Source organism: Pristis pectinata, chromosome 19 (genome assembly GCF_009764475.1).
Source record: "Pristis pectinata isolate sPriPec2 chromosome 19, sPriPec2.1.pri, whole genome shotgun sequence".
Lineage (NCBI taxonomy): Eukaryota > Metazoa > Chordata > Chondrichthyes > Rhinopristiformes > Pristidae > Pristis > Pristis pectinata.
The window spans coordinates 4,638,838-4,661,487 of NC_067423.1; the positions used below are offsets into that span (position 1 = coordinate 4,638,838).

The 22,650-nt window shown below is 45.6% G+C and overlaps 1 protein-coding gene across 1 annotated transcript in view; it reads right to left on the minus strand.

The window, feature by feature from the left end:
• The window catches only part of camk1da (calcium/calmodulin-dependent protein kinase 1Da), a 361,859-nt gene that overhangs the window by 147,998 nt on the left and 191,211 nt on the right, over window positions 1-22,650 (minus strand). Inside the window, exon 3 of the mRNA XM_052033511.1 lies at window positions 15,171-15,245. Coding sequence (XP_051889471.1) covers window positions 15,171-15,245 — 75 coding nt within the window. The remainder of the gene's footprint in view (window positions 1-15,170; window positions 15,246-22,650) is intronic.

Genomic DNA, 22,650 nt, shown 5'->3' on the forward strand with positions numbered 1-22,650 from the left:
TTTAATTGTGCCATGTCTTGTAAAAATTGTGTACAATTTATGTTTGATTTATGTTTTTCTTGTGAATTCCCCTTATACGATGCTCTGTGCCTGTGATGCTGCTGCAAGTAAGTTTTCCATTGCACCTGTGCACACATGGACTTGTGCATAAGACAATAAACTCGACTTTGACTTTCAATCTACCAGCATCTATTTTACCCTTCAACTTTCTGAACTCCTTATTGACCCTATCATTCTCCCTAGTGTCCTGAATATTTCGATCATGAAAAGCCATAGCAACAACAATAGATTTTTCATCAAAGAATAAAACGTCCAAGAATAGAACATGATGTGGAAATGAACCTACCCAATTTGTCATGGGTGCACTAACCATACACTACTAGCACTGCCCACACCCCATGATCACCCAATAAAGGTACATGGAGCTCACTGGCAGTGAGTGGGTGAGTGGTGTCTGGGGCTTTTTGCTCATCTTGTTTTCTTTCAGCTGCCCCAGGACATTGTCTCAGTGAGTTGTTGTTGTGCAAAACAGATTATAAGATAAGATAGCTTTGTTAGTCACATGTACATTGAAACACACAGTGAAATGCATCTTTTGCGTAGAGTGTTCTGGGGGCAGCCCGCAAGTGTCGCCACGCTTCCGGCGCCAACATGGCATGCCCACGACTTCCTAACCCGTACGTCTTAGGAATGTGGGAGGAAACCAGAGCACCTGGAGGAAACCCACGCAGACACGGGGAGAACGTACAAACTCCATACAGACAGCGGCCGGAATTGAACCCGGGTTGCTGGCGCTGTAATAGCGTTACGCTAACCGCTACACTAACCCTAACCCTAAAGCATCTGACATCTCATCTGATAGGCTGAGCAAAGCACCAACCTCCATTTTAGTGCTCCCATCTATGGGTGAGGTCCTGAATTCACAATCTCCTGACTCAGTCTGTGTTGCATACAGGAAAGGTAGCGTAGCAGTTAGCGTAATGCTTTACAGCTAAATCCGGCTGCTGTCTGTAAGGAGTTTGTACATTCTCCCTGTGTCTGCGTGGGTTTCCTCCGAGTGCTCCGGTTTCCTCCCACATTCCAAAGATGTACGGGTTAGGAAGTTATGGGCATGCTACGTTGGCACCTGGAGCGTGGCGACACTTGCGGGCTGCCCCCAGAACACTCTACACAAAGATGCATTTCACAGTGTGTTTCGATGTACACATGACTAATAAAGGTATCTTAAAGCAGGAAGAATAAGAACATTTGTTAACTAGAACCTCACTGTGATCCAACTTAATTGAACCTTTGTGATGACCAATTCCCTTAGAAACACTCTGCTCTCCTGATGGTCCCTCTAACTCATCCTCAAGTTGCCTAAAACACACACGGACATTGTCCACTCTTTGCCGACTGTCCCCAGCAGATTCTCTCGTTATTGTGGCTGGTGGGAAGGGTGGAGGTGAGTCACCCAGCATAGGATACCCAGGCTTTGACTTGCTCCTGTGTCCGGTCCAGTTGAGTTTCTGCTCAACGGCTGTCCTCAGGCTGTTGATAGTCAGGAGACTTGGTGATGTTGATGCCATTGAATGTCAAGGGTGAGAGGCTTTGCCTTCAAGAAAATAATTTGTTCCAGTGATGGGACCTACAGTATTCAATTCTCATTTTGGTAATTACACTTCATTCTGTATCCTAACACATAACTGGAAGGAATAGTTTTAGATACGTTGATATTAAGTCTAGTTGTTTCCCATATCACTGCCTTAATTTGTGTGAGACATTCCTGATCACCTTTGAAACATAACAATAAATGGATGTAAAATCTGGTCACCTGAGGCTATTGACCACAATGCTCCAGGGGAACAATGTATCCTCAATTTTTTGGCCAAGTTTATCCCTCAGTTAACATCATAGAACATCAAACAGTACAGCACAGGAACAGGCGCTTCGGCCCATCGTGTCTGTGCTAATCATAATTCCAAATTAAACTAATCTCATCTGCCTGCACATGGTCTAAAATCCTCCATTCCCTGCCTCTTCATATCTATCTAAGTGCGTCCTAAACATTGCTGTTTTATCTGCCTCCACCCCCTCCCCTGGCAGCCCGTTCCAGGCACCCACCACCCTCTGTGTAAAAAATCTTGCCTTGTAGATCTCCTTCAGACCTTTCCCTCTCTCACTTTAAAGCTTTGCCCTCCAGTATTTGACATTACCAATCACTAATAGACCCTGTGGTCCTTTTCACAATGCAGTCTGTGGGAGCTTACTGTGAGCAAATCAATTGCTGTGTGCTTCCAACACTGCAGCAGTGACAATACGTTGAAAGAGAGTTATCCTGATATCCTACACGGGGTGTGAAAGGTGCGACAGATTTTTCTTTATATCAACCTTTGGATCAGACTCTGCCCAAGTGTCCTGTGTAAATGACAACTTACAACATTGTTCTGACCCCATTGATACAGCAACCAAATGCACTTGGGGTATTGTGTTCAGTTCTGGTTGCCCTGCTGTAGGAAAGATGTTATTTAACTGGAAAGAACACAGAAAAGATTTACAAGGGTTTTGCAAGAACTTGAGGGACTGAGGAGAGGTTGGACAAGCTAGGACTTCTTCTCTTGAAGCATAGGAGACTGCGAGGTGACTTTGTAAAATTATGAAGGGCATAGAAAGGGTGAATACACTCAGTCTTCTTCCTAGGGTTGGGGATTCAAGAACTAGAGGGCATAGGTTTAAGGTGAGAGGGGAGAGATTTAATAGGCACTTGGGGGGCAACTTTGTTACACAAAGGGTGGTATGTACGTGGAATGAGCTGCCAGAGGAAGGGGTTGAGGCAGGTATAATAACAAAATTTAAAAGACAGTTGGACAGGTACATGGATAGGAAAGATTTAGAGAGATATAGGCCAAACGCTGGCAAATGGGACTAGCTTGGATGAGCATCTTTGTCGGCATGGACCAGTTGGGCCGAAGGGCCTGTTTCTGTGCTGTATTACTCCATGACTCAGGCAAGACCCAAGATAACTGGTCCCTCACAGCTTAACACCCAACAGACCTCTTGCCTCAAGCACTTCACTGCAGCAAGAACACACTGCGTGTGCTGAATTGCACTCTGGGGCTGACTTCTTGAAATCTGCCAGGGTTTACTGGGGAGGGCAGGATATGAGATTCAAAGGGAGAAAGTGCCTCTATGGGTCTCACAAGGTTAAAGGGTCTGGAGAACAAAGGCACACACTGTATCAATTATTCCCTTCAATCCAAGGAGTGTCGAGATATATTTTCCTAGAGAAGTGCATTTGAAGTGTCTGATATTTTTCACAATCGGAGTAAGAATCACATTAAGCCTTGTCACTCTTCGTGCCCCACCTCACCTTGTATTAGTGCCTCCTTTGTCAAAAGCCCAAAGCTTCCAAGGTCAATTACAGCTTCCTCGGTGGCGATCAGTCTAGTTCAGCAGTTCACTGACAATGCATTAAGGCATTAGAAAAATGCTTTCTGGACATAATCATAAACTGCTCAGATCGATCTTGGCCAGGTCATCTGGCTTCCAGCAGTAACTCCCTACCCCCAGAGAGTTGTCGGTCAACAGTTAAGGAGACTTATCTATTGAATTAGTCTGCACTCATTTATTAATGATCCATGGAAATAACCCCCTTGCGGTCCAGAGAACAAATATAAGATGTGAAAGTTCATCTGGTTGAAGAACAGTTGCTGAAGCATCACCAGAGATACTAATAGAGTCACAGACCATGGAAACAGGCCCTTCAGCCCACTGAGTCTGTGCCGAACATCAACCATCCACTTATTCTAATCCTACACCGATCCCATTTCATTCTCCCCACTTTCCCATCAACTCCAGATTCCACCCCTCAGCCATACACGAGAGGCAATTTACAGCAGCCAATTGACCCACCAACCCACACGCCTTTGGGATGTGGGAGGAAACCAGAGCACCCGGGGCAAACCCACGCAGACACGGGGAGAGCGTGCAAACTCCACACACAGTATCTGAGGTCAGGCTTGAATCCGGGCCTCTGGAGCTGTAAGGTAGCAGCTCTACCAGCTGCGCCACTGTGCAGTCCCTAAGGTCTGTGAATGATTCCAGCATTTAAGAGGTACTTGAATGAGCAAGGCATAGAGGGATAGGAGGCAGGCACAGTAGTGTAGCAGTTAGTGTAACGCTATTACAGCGCCAGTGACCCGGGTTCAATTCCCGCTGCTGTGTGTAAGGAGTTTGTACGTTCGCCCAGTGTCTGCGTGGGTTTCCTCCGGGTGCTCTGGTTTCCTCCCACATTCCAAAGACGGACGGGTTAGGAAGTTGTGGGCGTGCTACGTTGGCGCCGGAAGCGTGATGACATTGCAGGCTGCCCCCAGAACACTCCACACAAAAGATGAATTTCACTGTGTGTTTTGATGGACATGTGACTAATAAAGATATCTTATCTTATATGGATTAATGCAGATGTGGGATTAGTATCGATAGGCACTGTTACAATGGGCCGAAGGGCCTGTTACTTTGCTGTACAATTCTATGATACTGGGAATTGGCACTGGGGTCCATGCGTTTCATTAACCATGCCTATGCCAGTACAACACCCCTACACTTTACAAGATTCCTTTCCCAACGGATGATTTTAGTTGATAATTTGGATCCCCAAAAATGTAACAGTTGAGCTGTGAAAGTCAGTGGGAACGTTCAGACTGACTTTGTATCCAGGAGGTTCCCTAGGAGCATGGCAGGGGTTCAGGAATGGGGAGCAGGTCTCCAACAGGATATCATTACATTTCAGCCCTGAATGCCAGACTGAAGCCAAACTTCAGTCAGTCTGTGGTGGAAAGAAATCCAGATACGAGGTGATGTTTGGTGTTTTATTAAAGAAATGGTATCATTCTGTTTTCGGAGACACAAGAGATTCTGCAGATGCTGGAAATCTGGAGCAACACACAAGATGCTGGAGGAACTCAGCGGGTCAGGCAGCATCTGTGGAGGGAAATGGACGGTCGATGTTTTGGGCCGAGACCCTTCATGATGATTGTAAGGAAAGAGGGCAGAAGCCAGAATAAAAGGGGAGGGGGAGGGGGAGGAATGCGCGCAGGCTGGTGATAGGTGAGTCCAGGTGAGAGGGGGAAGGTAGGTGGGTGGGGGAGGTGGGGGGAAAAGTGGGAGTGATGTGAGAAGCTGGGAGGTGATAGGTGAAAGAGGCAAAGGGCTGAAGAAGAAGGAATCTGATAGGATAGGACAGCGGACCATGGAATAAAGGGAAGGAGGTGGGGAACCAGAGGTTGGAAGTTGCGGGTGAGGGGCAGATCAAGCGGGTGGGGGAGGGAAAAGAGGCGGGGTAGTGTCTGCGTGGGTTTCCTCCTACCAGGTGATCCGGTTCCTTCCCACATTCCAAAGACGTACGGGTTAGGAAGTTGTGGGCGTGCTATGTTGGCGCCGGAAGCGTGGCGACACTTGCGGGCTGCCCCCAGAACACTCTCCGCAAAAGATGCATCTCACTGTGTGTTTCGACGTACGTGTGACTAATAAAGAGATCTGATCTTATCTTACCTTATTTTATGAAGCGGCCATTGGGATAAGGGAAAAGAGGACAGGACAGAGGGGAGTGGTTACCACAAGTTAGAGAAATCGATGTTGATATCGTCAGGTTTGAGGCTACCAAGACAGAGTATGAGGTGTTGTTCCTCCAATCTGCATCTGGCCTCAACTTGGCAGTAGAGGAGGCCGTGGACAGACATGTCGGTGTGGGAGTCGGAAGTGGAATTAAAATGGCTGGCTTTTGTTCTGGAAGTCATTCTACTTTTGCTTTCCTGAGCTGTCTTTATTCAGTTTTAGGGATGCGAGTGTTACTGACAAAGACAGTGTTTATTGCCCATCCCTAACTGCCCTCGAGAAGGTGGACGTGAGCTACCTTCGTGATCCGCTGCAGTCCTTCCACGGGTCTGTGGTGGGAGGGAATCCCAGGACTTAGGCTCAGCCATGATAAAGGACTGGAGATATATTTCCAGGTCAGGATGGTGTGAAGGGGAACCTGCAGGCGGTGGTGTTCCCCGGGGCCTCCTGCCCTTGTCCCTCTTGGTAGTAGAGATAAGATTTTTATTAGTCACATGTACATTGAAACACACAGTGAAACAAATCTTTTGCGTAGAGTGTTCTGGGGGGGCAGCCCTCAAGTGTCACCACACTTCTGGTGCCAAAATAGCACGCCCACAACTTCCTAACCCGTACGTCTTTGGAATGTGGGAGGAAACCGGAGCACCCGGAGGAAACCCACGCAGACACGGGGAGAACGTACAAACTCCTTACAGACAGCGGTGGGAATTGAACCCGGGTCACTGGCGCTGTAAAGCATTACGCTAACCGCTACACTACCGTGCCCCTCAGGCTTGAGTATCTTGGAGGGTAACTGCAGTGCATTTTGTACATAGTACACACTGTCCTCTGGTGGTGGAGGAAGGGAGTATTTAAGATGGTGGATGGGCTGCTTCGTCCTGGATGGTGTTGAGTGTTGAAGCTGTGCACTTATCCAGGCAAGTGGAGATTACTCCATCACACTCCTCACTGGTGCCTTGTGGAAGTTGTTGACAGCTCTCTTGAAGACACCTTTCGTCACTTTACTGCTAGCTTTTAACTGCTCCCAGACACAGCCTGGACTTAAATCGACCTTCTGCAGCAACACAGCATGTGCTGACTGGCAGCTCTGTCCCTCTGCTCTCTTCAGGGAGTCTAGAAGTGGAGTTTGCTTCTCCGTTGATTCGGAGGTGAAAGGTCAGCTATTTTGCTAGGTCACTGACAGTAACAATGGGTTGCCACATTAAGCTACTCGCACAGAAATGCCAAAGGAGCTGCCAATTTCGGAGAGTAATGACAATGAACACTGACATTTTCAAAGGTATTGTAATCACAGTTCAGGCCATTATCCTTTCTTTGATGGTCTAGGTGGCCTCCATTGTAATTATACATTCGTTATTTTCAGATTTCACACCAAACAGTGCACATTATTAATACAGAAAACAATCTTAAAAATTGATAGAATAAAACATTGCACATGCTACAAATTCTAGGCCGTCGTAGCCGTTCTCCTGCTTGTACTGATACCTGCCACTGCCCCAAACACGGTGGATCGTTTTGTCTCAGAGATGTGCCTCTAACAATATCGCAACATAACCCAGAGGTCCAACAATCGGAACCCTTGGGATTTTCATATCATCTGCACAGGTTGAATTATAAATATTTTGGTAAAATTAGGCCTAATCTGAATCAGAAGCAGCATTTTTTTCAAGGCAATGTAAATAGACAGAAGCAGCAATAGTTGGAGTCGCATTTTAATCGGTAACACCTACGTGTACAAAATGATAAAAGTGCCACGTTTCCCCACATTCCTGGATTGGCTTACCTGCCTCAAACTAAATAACTTCTAACTACATCTGGGTCAGGCACAAACCGGGCCTTGAATCTCCAGTTTAAGCTCTCACTGACCCTCTGTGCCTCAATCTCCACCTTATTACCCTGCCTGCCCACAATTGCAATGGAAGAGAAATGTCCCAGTGACCATGTGTTGAGTGTTATAGAGACATGGAAACAGATCCGTGGCCCATCTAATCCATGCCATCAATCAAGCACCCACTTACACTAATCCTACACTAATTTCATTCTATTCCCTCCACAGTTCTATCAACTTCCCACTGGATTCTAACACTCACATTCATGGCCAATTAACCTACCAATCTCATCTTTGGGATGGGGGAGGAAACCGGAGCACCCAGAGGAAACCCATGTGGTCACAGGGAGAACGTGCAAACTCCACACAGATAGCACCGGGGGTCAGGATCGAATCCGGGTCTCTGGAACTGTGAGGGTAGGGACAAGTTGTTTATTATTATGTCTATGGAGAAATAATATTAGAGTGTACTTGGCTGATATTTAACCATTCATTAACTTTATAAATGCCTTTATTAAAGCTTGCTTTAAAAACTCAATTGTTGATTAACATAGAACATAGAACACTACAGCACAGTACAGGCCCTTCAGCCCACAATGTTGTGCTGACATTTTATCCTGCTCTAAGATCTATCTAACCCTTCCCTCCCACATAGCCCCCTATTTTTCTATCATTCATGTGTCTATCTAAGAGTCTCTTAAGTGTCCCTAATGTACCTGCTCCCACAACCTCTGCCGGCAGTGTGTTCCACGCACCCACCACTCTCTGTGTAAAAAACTTACCCCTGACATCCCCCTTATACCTTCCTCCAATCACCTTAAAATTATGTCCCCTCGTGTTAGCCATTGTCGCCCTGGGAAAAAGTCTCTGTGAAAGAGAAACATCCAGTAAATCTGAATGCACATTTCATGATGTATTACCGCTGTTCCTTGTAGAGTCTCTGTCATAGTCTTAGAGTTATAGAGTCATAGAGAGATACAGCGGCCAATTAATCTACTGATTTGCACATCTTTGTGATGCGGGAGGACTTGGGTTTCCTCTGGGTGCTCCAGTTTCCTCTCACGTCCCAACGACATACAGGTTGATAGGTTAATTGGCCACTGTAAATCGCTCCTAGTGTGTGGGTGAGGGGTAGAATCTGGGGGGAGTTGATGGGAACGTGTGGAGAACGAAGTTGGATTCGCGTAAGTGGGTGGTTGATGGCTGGCATGGACTCGAGGGGCTGAAGGGCCTATTTCTGTGCTGCATCACTTTCTGACCCTATGGTAATTCAAGATTGTTTTTAGGAAGAATTAGAGAGAGAAATGGAGAGACAGCAAGTGTGAGGGAGTAAAAGAGAGTAGGAAAAGAGGGAACGAAGGTTGGGTTGGAGGGAGGAAGGAAGCTGGTCTTTCCTGTCAATCCTCCTAAACCATCAGTCAGAGAGTTATAACCAACTGCTAATCTTAAAAATCTGTCCTGCGTTAACAGCATCTACTTGGCCTCAAGATGAGCCTTTTCAGACCAGGTTGCCCATTATTGGTGCACCTTCATCTCAGAACCTCACCCACATGATTTACAAGGATGTTGCCAGGACTTGAGGGCCCGAGTTTTAGGGAGAGGTTGGACAGGCGAGGTCTTTATTCCTTGGAGTGTAGGAGACTGAGAGGTGATCTTATGGAGGTGTATAAAATCATGAGGGGAAATGATAGAGTGAATGCACTCAGTCTTTTTCCCGAGGTAAAGGAAGCAAGAACCAGATGGCATTGGTTTAAGGTGAGAGGGGAGAGATTTAATAGGAACCTGAGGGGCAACTTCTTCACCCCGAGGTGGTCAGTATATGGAATGAGCTGCCAGAGGAAGTGGTTGAGGCAGATACATTAACAATATTTAAAAGGCACTTGGACAGGTCCATGGATAGGAAAGGTTTAGAGGGATATGAGCCAAATGTGGGCAAATGGGACTGGCTTAGATGGGAATCTTGGTCGGCATGGACCAGTTGGGCCAAAGTGCTGTGTGAGCCCATGACTCTATGACATGTTGCACCTTCACCGATCAGCACCGAGTTGCTTTGTTAATGTAAGGTACAAACATTCTACACGCTCATGTCTTTGCTAATAGATTCTGACTGGTACTGTGTTGGTGCTGTAATTATTCGATGATGGGTCAAAGTACATTCCAAATATCAACACAGAATAAGAACAAGACCTATGGGTTTTGCAAGCTACAGCAAGCAACACTTCTCCAAAACTGTCGGGGAGAGAGGCTGAGGGTGCTCTGTGGGTGAGGCATCGACCTAATTCATGTTGCCATCTGTAACACACACTTTGCCATCCCTCCTAATTAAATAGTCTCCTTCCGCCACTGCCGATTGTATTTCAGTTAATAAATAAAAGAAAAAAATGTAAGAACAACACAGACAATTGTTTTAGTGTTTCTGTGATATTTCTCCTCATTTCCCTGGAGCAATGTCAAGGAGATTAATTTTTAATTTTTGCAAATCTATGTCCATTGCTGTCTGGTTGTCAACAAGAAGTATCCTCAGTACAATCAGTCAGTGACTGCTGTACAGAGACCACACAACACCTAAAACATAGAACACAGTGCAGGAACAGGCCCTTCGGCCCGCGATGTCTGTGCCAGTCATGATGCCAGTTTAAACAGCCAATACGTCTGTATCCCTCCATCCCCTGCCTGTTCATGTGCCTGTCTAAATGCCTCCAAAATGTCGCTTTTGTATCTGCTTCCACCACCTCCCCTGACAGTGTGTTCCAGGCACCCACCACTCTCTGTGTAAAAAAGTTGCTTCATAAATCTCCTTTCAACCTTCCCCCTCTCACCTTAAAGCTACGTCCTCCAATATATGACATTTCCACTGTGGGAAAAGGATGAAGGGTCTTGACCCGAAACGTTGACCGTCCATTTCCCTCCACAGATGCTGCCTGACCCGCTGAGTTCCTCCAGCAGTTTGTGTGTTGCTCCAGATTCCCAGGATCTGCAGTCTCCTGTGTCTACCCTATCTATGCCTCGCATAATTTTTAGACTTCTATAGTTGAGGTTCTATATATGAGGTCGCTCCTCAGCCTCTGACGCTCTGGAGAAAAAGATTAGTGAAAGCCTGTGTTTTATCTAGATTGGCGTACTTTGAATAAAACCCCTTTAACTTGAGCTGAACGTCCATATTCACTCCCTCTACCACTGTCACACAGTGGCTGCAGTGTGCACCGTCTACAAAATGCACTGCAGTTACTCACCCGGCTACTCCGACTGCACCTCCCAAACTTTCTATCACCTCTTAAATCCAGCTGTATGGGAACACCCTTCCTGAATTGGTGATAAATTGGTTCCTACAGCATTGCTGAGTCTAAGTCCCGCTGCGGGAGCATCTTCAAGTTCAAGTTCAAGTTACTTTATTGTCATTCACCCATATGCTATAAAAACACACGGCAGAACAAAATGTCGTTTCCCCCAGACTCACACAACAGAGGACATACATAGAACAGAGGACGTACATAGAACAGAGGATGTACATAGAACAGAGGACATACATAGAACAGAGGATGTACATAGAACAGAGGACATACATAGAACAGAGGACGTACATAGAACAGAGGACGTACATAGGACAGAGGATGTACATAGAACAGAGGACATACATAGAACAGAGGACGTACATAGAACAGAGGACGTACATAGAACAGAGGATGTACAATAAACGCAGACAGAAAAATTGTGCAAGTACAAAGAGTGCCAAAAACGGTATATACAAAATACAAATTTAGTGCAGAGTTAGTGCAAAACCGATTTGGACAAAGAGAAATACAAGCTCAGTGTGTTGAACTAATTGTATAAACATGTTCAGCAGCACCCAAAGTTCATAGGGGTTCAAGGACGCAGTTCTTTGCCACATCCTCAGAGGTAAGTGAGGATATGCAATAAATGCTGGGCTTACCAGCGATGCCCATCCCAGGAGGAAATACAAGAAAACAAATCCCACAGCAGTAGGTGACCTCAACTTATCTGTTCAGTTAGCTCCAAGTGACAGGGCCCAGAAGAGCTCTGCCATGTGTGAACAGCCGACTACTTCCGGTTTCAATGGGCGCCACTGACTTCGGGATTCCTTCCTCCTGTGAGGTCAGCAGAAGGCGGGAGTTCTTGAAAGCGTCGGATGGACGGGCAAGGGATTGCATCAAATGCATTGGTGCACCAGGATCAGCGAGGGACCCTCCACCCTGTTTCCCTGCTGCGACAGAGCGTCTGGTGATAACTGTACAGTGCAGGGACCCAACACTCCCACACCCACACACACGAGGAGCTACGGCATGCGCTACCTCCAGACACTGAGGTTAGGGACAACACGGGCACTTGTGTGACCGGGGAGCATCCCTCAGAGACAAGGATGAAGCCATCATCCCCTCTGAATCAGGCCCACTGGTCAAGCGCCAACACAACGTAATTGGAGAACACCCAAGGCCAATCAGTGCAGCAAGTAGTAGATCCTGCAACAGTTTTATCTCTGCCCACTGCTCCATGGACGCCCAGGCTCGGGAACTGAGGCCAGCCCACCAGGATCTGGATCCACCAGGATCACCAGGTGTACAAGATGATAAGAGGCACAGATCGAGTGGACAGTCAGAGACTTTTTCCCAGGGTGACAATGGCTAACACGAGGGGACATAATTTTAAGGTGACGGGAGGAAGGTATAAGGGGGATGTCAGGGGTAAGTTTTTTTTACACAGAGAGTGGTGGGTGTGTGGAACGCACAGCTGGCAGAGGTTGTGGGGGCAGATACATTAGGGACATTTAAGAGACTCTTGGATAGACACATGAATGATAGAGAAATGGGAGGCTATGTGGGAGGAAAGGGTTAGATAGATCTTAGAGCAGGGTAAAATGTCGGCACAACATTGTGGGCCGAAGGGCCTGTACTGTGCTGTAGTGTTCTATGTTCTACGATCAGCAACCATGTTGAAAGGGCACGAGAATAATATCAATATTGATGTACTGATCATTCCCAAAGACACCCCTCAAGGCTACAGACATCCGTACCACACTGATCTCAGTCACACTCCACCAGCACCGTCCCCAGTCTCCAGGGTGTAGGTCAGTAGACAAAGAAGCATAAAACTCAAAAAGATAAAACAAAACTGTGTGAGATTTCTTTTCCAGCTTTACTGAATGCCTTCATTGTCAACAAAAACATGCGAGACAGGATAAAAGGCGGCCTGAGTGACAGCTGTCCGGTACTCCTGAGCGTTCGTCAGTACAATCTTCATGTTCAATTTTGTTGTTTTATTGTCTGCCAATCAATCAATTCAATGAAAAAAGGGAATTTTGGAAGTACGTAGCCAGTAGATGTTGAGACACAAACACAGCCAACAGTAGTTCGGGTCAACGACTTTTCACCAGAACTTTTGATGAACTCTAGATCTCCCAGTCTACTTCATCATGGCCTTTGCACCTTATTGTCTGCCTGCACTGCACTTTCTCTGTAACGGTGACACTTTGTTCTGCACTCTGTTTTCCTTAGTACTCCCGCTCTGTACTTAAGCATGGAACGATCTGTCTGGATGGCACACAGACGAAAGCTTTTCACCGTATCTTGGTACATGTGACAATAATAAACCAATACCAATTGCAATTCCAATTTTGTTTCTCTCCAGTGATACAGGAGCAGATTTACTGCTTTAATTTCAGATCTGCAGCATTTGTGGTATTTTGCTATCACTTAATAGAATTCCCAATCTTTTATTCTTACTCAGGATCTCGGCATCACAGGTAAGGCAGTTATTACACATCCCCAATTGCCCTGCTGAGCTACCTTTTTGAACCACTGCAGCCCAGCAATAAACAAGCTGCTGGAGGAACTCAGCGGGTCAGGCAGCATCTATACAGCAAAGGGATAGTCGATGTTTTGGATTGAGACACTGCATAGTCGACACGAAACGTCAACTATCCCTCTGCCTCCACATATCCTGCCTGACTCGCTGAGTTCCTCCAACGGCTGCTGTTTGCTGCAGATTCCAGCAGAGAGAGCACCCTATCCGGATGCTTCACAGCTTGGTATCGCAACTGGTCTGCCCAAGACCGCAAAGAGTTGTGAACGCAGCACAGTCCATCACACAAACCAGCCTCCCCTTTGTCTACACTTCCCGCTGCCTCGGTAAAGCAGCTCGGTAATCAGTAAAGCAGCCAGCATAATCAAAGACCCCTCCCACCCCGGACATTCTCTCTTCTCCCCTCTCCCATCAGGCAAAAGGTACAAAAGCCTGAAAGCACGTACCACCAGGCTCAAGGACAGCTTCTACCCCGCTGTTATAAGAATCTTGAACGAACCTCTTGTATGATAAAGATGAACTCTTGATCTCCCAATCTGCTTCGTCATAGCCCTTGCACCTTATTGTCTGCCTGCACTGCACTTTCTCTGTAACTGTAACGCTTTACTCTGCATTCTGTTTTGCTTTTCCCTTTGTGTACTTAGGTATGGAATGATCTGTCTGGATGGCATGAAGAACAAAGTTTTTCACTGTATCTTGGTATGTGACGACAATAAACCAATTACCAATTAAGGGCTGGAATGAGTGAGTTGTCTGAGGAAAGATTGGATTGCCAGACTTATATCTGTTGGAGTTTAGGAGAGTGATTGACACCAATAAGATGCTGAGGGGTCTGGGCAGGGTGGGTGTGGAGAGGGCGTTCCCTCTTGCGGAAGAATCTAGAACAAAAATGTAAGGGGCTGCCCATTTAAGATGAGATGAGATGACATTTGCCCCCTCTGAAGCTGATGAATCTTTGCAAATCTCCTCCTCAAAGTGCAGTGGAAGCAGATTCTTTGAATATTCTTACGCATCTTACAGGTATCAATCACTCTTCCAACCTCCTGTGGATAGAAGACTGGCTCTCCAAAGCTTCTTCAGAAGACCACTGTCAACAAAGGAGAGGATAGACCATAAGACCAAAATTAGGCCATTTGGCCCATCGAGACTGCTCCGTCATTCGATCATGGCTGATTTTTTTTCAACCCCATTCTCCTGCCTTCTCCCTGCAACTCTTAACCCCCTTACCAATCAAGAACCTATCAACCTCTGCCTTAAGTACACCCAATGACTTGGCCGCCGCAGCCCTCTGTGGCAATGACTTCCACAAATTCACCACCCTCTGGCTGAAGAAATTCCTCCTCATCTCAGTTCTAAAGGGATGTCCCTTTATTCTTAGGCTGTGCCCTTGGATCCTGGACTCTCCCATTGATTGAAACATCCTCTCCACGTCCACTCTGTCCAGGCCTTTCAGGATGATAGGCTCTCGATAAGTGCGGAGCTGGAAGGTTACCAGGGACAGGTGGGAGCGTGGAGCTGAGGGTTCACTCAGAACAGTCACGATCTTCTCGAGTGGCAGAACCAGCTTGAGAGCCAGGTGGCCTACTCCTGTTCCAAATTCAAAAGCTTTTGTACTCCTGCCATGAAGTGTTCCAAGTGTGGTGAGTAATGGTTTCAGAAATCCAGCCACATTGCTGTGGGGCCTGTATAACATTCAAAGCAGACTATGTAAGGAAGGCAGATTTCTTCCCCAAAAGAACCAGATGGGCTTTGCCTGCCTTACCTTTTCATTTCCTCGCATTCTTTAATTTAGTGTGAGACCTTAAGATGCATTTTAAAAAGGCAACTGTTGTGAACGTGTTAGAATTTACAGAGATTGGATCAAGGTGAATATGTATTATGGCAAACAGCCTTAGCTTCAGGAAGCAATATAATTCCAACATCTTATACTCACAGCTGCATCACCAGATACAGATGGTTGGGGCTTTCGTAGATGTCTTCCAAAGCAACAATGTTTTCGTGCTTTATCCTGGAAGGCAGAAAATAACAGAGTGAGTGCTTACCCTCAACATCAAAGTCAAACCATAAAGGTTATCACCCTGGCGTCTTTAACACAGATCAGATTAGTTCATTGTCATATACACCAGGGTGCAATGAAATTCCTTGCTCATGTGAAGCTCACAAACAGTGTACATAGTAATAATAAATACAAGAGTACAGTAACAAGTGTAAAACAACAGAATGGTGCAAACATTGCAGTGCAATCTGAAGGAGGGCAAAAAGAAATGCTAAAGTGACAATAACCTTGAAAATTGGGCAGAAATCATGTTTGTTCTGCTTTCTTAAGGCCAAGAAAGTCTTCCATAAAGTGAAGATAATTTAACAATAAATTTTCTATCAGAAAAGCATCAAATGTTCCTTTTTTTTATAAAATTGCATGCTTGAAAACCACCCATGTTTGGCAATACTTATATCTGCAGACCTGCATTTTGATAGCACCTGGTCACCCAAAGCACTTTACAGCCAATAAAATTCCATTTGAAGAGCAGCCTCTGCTATAGGCAACAAGATGCCTGGTGTGCTCCCATGTCCTGGTGAGCTGCTGATTGTTATTATGAGTGCAGAGGAGATTTACTAGAATGTTGCCGGGTCTTCAGGAGTTGAGTTACAGGGAAAGATTGAACAGGTCAGGACTTTATTCCTTGGAACGTAGAAGAATGAGGGGAGATTTGATAGAGGTTTACAAAATTATGAGGGGCATAGACAGAGTAAATGCGAGTAGGATCTTTCCACCTAGCTTAGGAGAGAGAAGTACGAGAGGACATGGCTTTAGTGTGAAAGGGGAAAGGTTTAGGGGGAACATTAGGGGGAACTTCTTCACTCAGAGAGTGGTGGGAGTGTGGAATGGGCTGCCATCTGATGTGGTAAATGCGGGCTCACTCTTAAGTTTTAAGAATAAATTGGATAGATACGTGGATGGGAGAGGTCTGGAGGGTTATGGATGGTGCAGGTCAATGGGACTAGCGGAATAAAGATTCGGCACAGACTAGAAGGGCCGAATGGCCTGTTTTCTGTGCTGTAGTGTTCTATGGGTTGCCCCTGGTGTGGTTGGGTGGGGAAGAATTGAGAGGGTTGGTGGGCTTGTGAGAGAGAATGGGTTACAGGGGAAACAAGTGGTGATAGGGGATTGCTGTGAGAGCCAGCGTAGATGCAAAGGGCTGAATGGCCTATGTCATAAGGAAAGTTGAGACTGACCCAGTTATGCCAACTACCACTCACCTTACACACTAGGGGCAACTTACAGCAGCCAATTAACCTACCAACTCACATTTTTGAAGTATCAGGGAATTGAGGGCAATGGGGAACTGGCGCAGACAGGGAGATGAGGCCTGGGGTGGATCAGCCATGATCACATTGAATGGCGTGTCAAGCGTGAGAGCCTACTCCTGCTCCCATTTTCCCCATGCTTCTGAACTTGCTCTTTAATCTGGAGACAAAAGACTGCAGATGCTGGAATCTGGAGCCAAAGAACGAACTGCTGGAGAACTCCGCGGGTCGGGAAACATCTGTGGAGGGAAATGGACAGCCTTGGGTCATGGCCGTTCATCTCGATGTCCATTTCCCTCCACAGATGCTGCCTGACCTGCTGAGTTCCTCCAGAGGTTTGCTTTTTCCTCTCTAATTTTACAGTTTGGCATGTATGAAAAATGAAACCATTTTAAGTAAATTCAATAAGGTTCTTGAGCGACTGCAAGCATTTTAACGTCATTTTCTCTTGACAGTTACTTAGCATTTTGTCACTGATATAATGAACAATTGGTGAACTAAATGAATGAAGTTCAGGAGATGGACGTCCGCAATTTCCGCAGCCGCACATTAGAAATTGATGGTTTCCGTCACAGATTGAGGAAGATCTCAGAGCCAAAGGATTTAATACACAGAACAGTTACCCATTTAGACTTGGTTATAGAAGTGATTAAAATAAGGTGGGATCTCAGTGATTGGAACTAAACAGAAACAAAGGTGTTGGGTGCTCATTGACGTCGGGAGAAATAAAAGGATTTGGGGTTAGTGCAGGAAGGTGACACTGAGGTAAAAGAATGGTGCGAGTGACAGGACAGTCTACTTCTGCTTTATTTTCTCACCGACACTGGAACCAAATATCTGTAGATCACCAGAATGCCTAACAGACTCAAGGACAGCTTCTATCCCAATTGAACGGAGCTCTTGTATGATAAAAATGGACTCTTGACCTCACAATCTGCCTCGTTATGGCCTTGCACCTTATTGTCTGCCTGCACTGCACTTTCTCTGTAGCTGTGACACTTTATTCTGCATTCTGTTATTGTTTTCCCTTGTACTGCCTCAATGCACTGATGTGATGAAATGATCTGTATCAATGGCATGCAAAACAAAGTTTTTTGCTGTACCTCGGTACACAGAGTCATGCAACATGGAAATAGGCCCTCATCGTGTGACATTAAAAAACAATTACCAGCTACATCACCCTTCAGCACTGCCTAACAAAGGTAAATATCTACACTCCAGCATTTTACTGAAGCTCATTTTCAGGAAATCAAGAAAACTTTCATAACATAGACTATTTTATAGGCATGATATAAACATTTTATACACATAGACAGATTATAGACATAATATAGACATAGACTATTTTCTAAACGGGGAGCGAATTCAGAAATCGGAGGTGCCAAGGGACTTGGGAGTCCTAGTGCAGGATTTCCTGAAGGTTAACTTGCAGGTTGAGTCGGTAGTAAGGAAGGCAAATGCAATGTTAGCATTCATCTCGAGAGGACTAGAATATAAAAGCAAGGGTGTAATGCTGAGGCTTTATAAGGCGTTGGTCAGACCACATTTGGAGTATTGTGAGCACTTTTGGGCCTCATATCTAAGGAAGGATGTGCTGGCATTGGAGAGGGTCCAGAGGAAGTTTATGAGAATGGTCCCAGGAATGAAAGGGTTAACATATGAGGAGCATTTGATGTCTCTGGGCCTGTACTCACTGGAGTCTGGAAGGATGAGGGGGGGATCTCATTGAAACCTGCTGAATATTGAAAGGCCTGGATAGAGTGGATGTGCAGAGGATGTTTCCAGTAGTGGGAGAGTCTAGGACCAGAGGGCACAGCCTCAGAATAGAAGGACGTCCCTTTAGAACTGAGATGAGGAGGAATTTCTTTAGCCAGAGGGTGGTGAATCTGTGGAATCCATTGCCACAGACGGCTGTGGAGGCCAAGTCATTGGGTGTATTTAAAGCGGAGGTTGATAGGTTCTTGATTAGTAAGGGTGTCAAAGGTTACGGGGAGAAGGCAGGAGAATGGGGTTGAGAGGGAAAAATAAATCAGCCATGATCGAATGGCAGAGCAGACTCGATGGGCTGCATGGCCTAATTCTGCTCCTATGTCTTATGGTCTTATAAGAAGCTCCAAAAACAGCTGAAATAGTATCAGAAGACTTAGTGGCCAAATTTAAGTCAGGGAAGTGTGTACTGAGGGAAGGAACTTAATATCAGCAACAGCTCCTGAATTTTCTTCTTCATCTCATTATCTTGACACTGATCTAGAGGATAATGATGGGAAAGGCTGTGTGGCAGCTCACCAGTGGAGTGAAACAGACTGACTGCTGAATCTAATATGGTCTGGTCCTGCTAAGTGTCACGATGATAACATCAACTTGGTCTAGTATGAACACACCCATCAATGTCCAGTGCTCTGGCCCTCTGGGAGGCTCCTTATCTTTAGCACAACTCTGATGTACAGATTGGAGGCCTTTGCTGGGAATAATGTGCTTCTTCCTGTCTTGTGGCATGCCGGGAATTGTCACACAGCCCCAACACTCCGCAGCTGAGATCTTTCAGCTGCGCTTCACTTTTTAAAACGAATCAATAAACTTTACTCCTCATAAAAATATACAAGTACAAAAAAAAATACACAGTACATGGTTCAAGCAGCCTTGTAGAAATGAAAAGGAGAGAGGGGAACTGGCTGTATTCATGAGGCAGGCACACAAGAACTACTAATCTATTCCGCACCGCATATCGTTAAAACATGTTATTAACAACCTGCTGATCGAACATCATTTGTTAAACGTTGATCATGCTGGGTTAAAAGATGCTTTTCCCTCTACTCAGCACCTGGGACCTAGTCATGTTGGGATGATTCATCGTGGAGTCTTAGAGTTATACAGTATGGAAACAGGCCTTTCGGTCCAATTTGTCCATGTTGACCAAGGTGCTTACCTGAGCTTGTCCCATTTCCCTGCGTTTGGCCCATATCCCTCTAAACCTTGTACCTGTCCAAATGTCTTCTAAACATTGTGATTGTACCCGCCTCTACCACTTCCCCTGGCAGCTTGTTTCATATACCCACCACCCTCTGTGTGAAACACAGCATTTTATAATTACGTTCAGGGTTTCTGTGACCATCACACTCTCAGGCAGTGAGATCCAGTCCCCATCACCTTGAAAAATCCAGTAGATATTTATTTATGAGTCACATGTCATTGTAACACACAGTGAAATGCATCTTTTTTTTTGCATTACTGAGAATGTGCTGAGGGCAGCCCGCAAGTGTCGCCACGCTTCCGGCGCCAACATAGCACGCCTACAACTTCCTAACCCGTACGTCTTTGGAATGTGGGAGGAAACCAGAGCACCCGGAGGAAACCCACGCAGACACGGGGAGAACGTACAAACTCCTTACAGACAGCGGCCGGAATTGAACCCAGGTCGCTGCCCCTGTAATAGCGTTACGCTAACCGCTACACTACCGTGCAGTAATGAATGTAACGATCAGGCAGGAGGTACAGAAGCCTGAAGTCCCATGCCACCAGGTTCAGGAACAACTACTTTTCTACAAACATCGGGTTCTTGAACCGACGTGCACAACCCTAACCCTACCTCAGCGACGGAACACTATGGACCACCTCTTGCACTGTGATGCTCTTCTCTCTAATTTTTTTTTGCACTAATGTCAAGTTTTGCACACTTTTTCTTCACTGTCTTTATAATTTATGTATAATTTATATTCTATGTGGTATCTGAACCTATATGCCTGTGATGTTGCAATTGATTTTCATTGGACCTGTACCTCACAGCACTTGTGCACATAACAATAAACTCGACGTGACTTGACTTGAAGAGGCTACAGATTGTGATCTGGTGGTGAATGGTTCAAAGGAAATAGAGGATTGCACCAGTACAGTTGCAGTACATTCAAAACGGAACTGGCTAAGTGTTTGAAGGGGAAGAACTTGCAGGGATCTGGGGAAATGGAAGAATCCTGGGGGGAGCTGGGCTGCTCTTACACGGCGCTAAAATGGGCTCAATGGGCCAAATCGCCTCCGTCTGTGATGGAATCATGCTGTGATATGTTCTCATTGATTCACTCATTGAAAAAAGTTGATACGCATCCAATATAATTCTTCCATGTTCTGACTTTAACTTGAGGTTGTTGTCTCATATCTCACCATCTTCTCAGATGTCACAAGTTTTTAACGTTAGCACAATCTGAAGCTGGAGCTTTGAAGGGTGAGATTTAATCACTACCTCTTGGTCAAAGGTTGGACACCCTGCAGCAAGTGACTCACGTCCTGACCACCACCAACAACACCTCCACCCGGACACCTCTCCACCATCCACAGGAACGTGATGGAACACTCTCCACTTGCCTGGATGTGTGCAGTTTCAACAACTCGAAAGGACTCTGAAGCACGACAAAGCAGCCTGTTTGATCGGCACCCCATCCACCACCTTAAATATTCACCCCCTCTACCACTGACACACAGTGGCTGCAGTGTGCACCGGCTACAAAATGCACTGCTGTTGCCTACCTATGCCGCTGCAACAGCACGTCCCAAGGCAGTGACCTCCATCCCCAAGAAAAATCAAAGCCATAGGTAGATGGGAATACTGACCACTGTTAGTTTCCCTTCGAGTCACCCACTAAGCTGACAGAAATAGATCGCTGTTCCTCTATCACTGCGGGCTCCAAATCCTAGAACTCCCAACGGCGCTATCGGGACACCGTCATCAGAAGGACAGCACCAGTTCAAGAAAGCAGCTCACCCCACCTTCTCAGCACAAAGGATGGGCAATAAATGCTGGCCTTGCCATTGGTACCAACCTACTGACAAATGAATAAAACATCTCGTGGTCTGGTTTTAAAAATTAAAGGTTCATTTTTAACACAATTGATAATTGTTAATTTTAAATAAGAATAAGATTAATTTTATTCAGCCTGGTAGTTGGGAGAAATATTTGGGTGCTAGGAACGATCAGTGGATGGGTTAGTGGGTCTGTAAGACGGGCTAGGAATCGTTCTGTGGTGGGGCTTAATCCAACCCAGAAGGTAGAATTATTTAAGACCGACTTCATCCTTTGGTTTTACCACTCACTTGTATTAAATGATGCTTCCCAGAATATTTTAATTAAACTTGATGAGAGTTTGCGAAGATATGTCAGGGATTTTTTACCACCGACCAACTTGTAATTGACCTGAAGGATATCCAATGTTTCTACAGGTTCTTCATAATTCTCAACTTCATCTCTCATACGCTCACAGATGAACTCTTGATCTCCCAATCCACCTTGTTATGGCCCTTGCACTTTACGGATCTTCCTGCACTTTCTCTGTATCTATAACACTACATTCTGCATTCTGTTTTTCATTTAGTGCTATTCTCAATGTACTTATGTACGGAATGATCTGTCTGGATGGCACGCAAACAAGCATTTCACTGTATCTCGGTACATGTGACAATAATAAACCATTTCCAATTCCAACCTTGTTCTCAAAATCCTCTCCAGCTCGGTAAACCCCTCCAGCCCTACAATCCTCCAGAATCTTTGAACTCCCCATTTTTGGCTTTTTATTCTGTACAAGCATCAATCTCAAGACAATTTGAGCAATGTAAACACTGGGATCAGCAATGGGGCTACCACATTATCAGGGACAGCTCCAATCTAAAGGCAGCTTAAGAGACCCAGACAGCACAGCAGCACAGCTTGTGAACTCACTGCCTCACAGCTCCAATGACTCGGGTTCAATCCTGGCCTTGGCTGATGCCTGTGTGGACTTTGCACGTTCTCCCTGTGAGTCCAGGAGATACCAGAATCCTCAGAACAAGCGTGTTAGTTAATTGCAGATGAACTGCAACTAACACGCATGGTTAGGCCACATGTGTGATTATGTCATTATGGGACATACTTACAGGACTAACTCAAATATTTACATATCCTAAATCACGCTGCTAGTTGTGGGATCTTCCTGCGCACAGATCGACTGCCACATTACAAGTTGACTACCAGGTACTTCATTATCTGGAAAGGCATGTTCTACAAGAAGTGTAACTGCATTACATGAATACAAGTCCTTCTATAATAAGTGTTATTGGTAAACAAGTGTAACATCTAATGATTG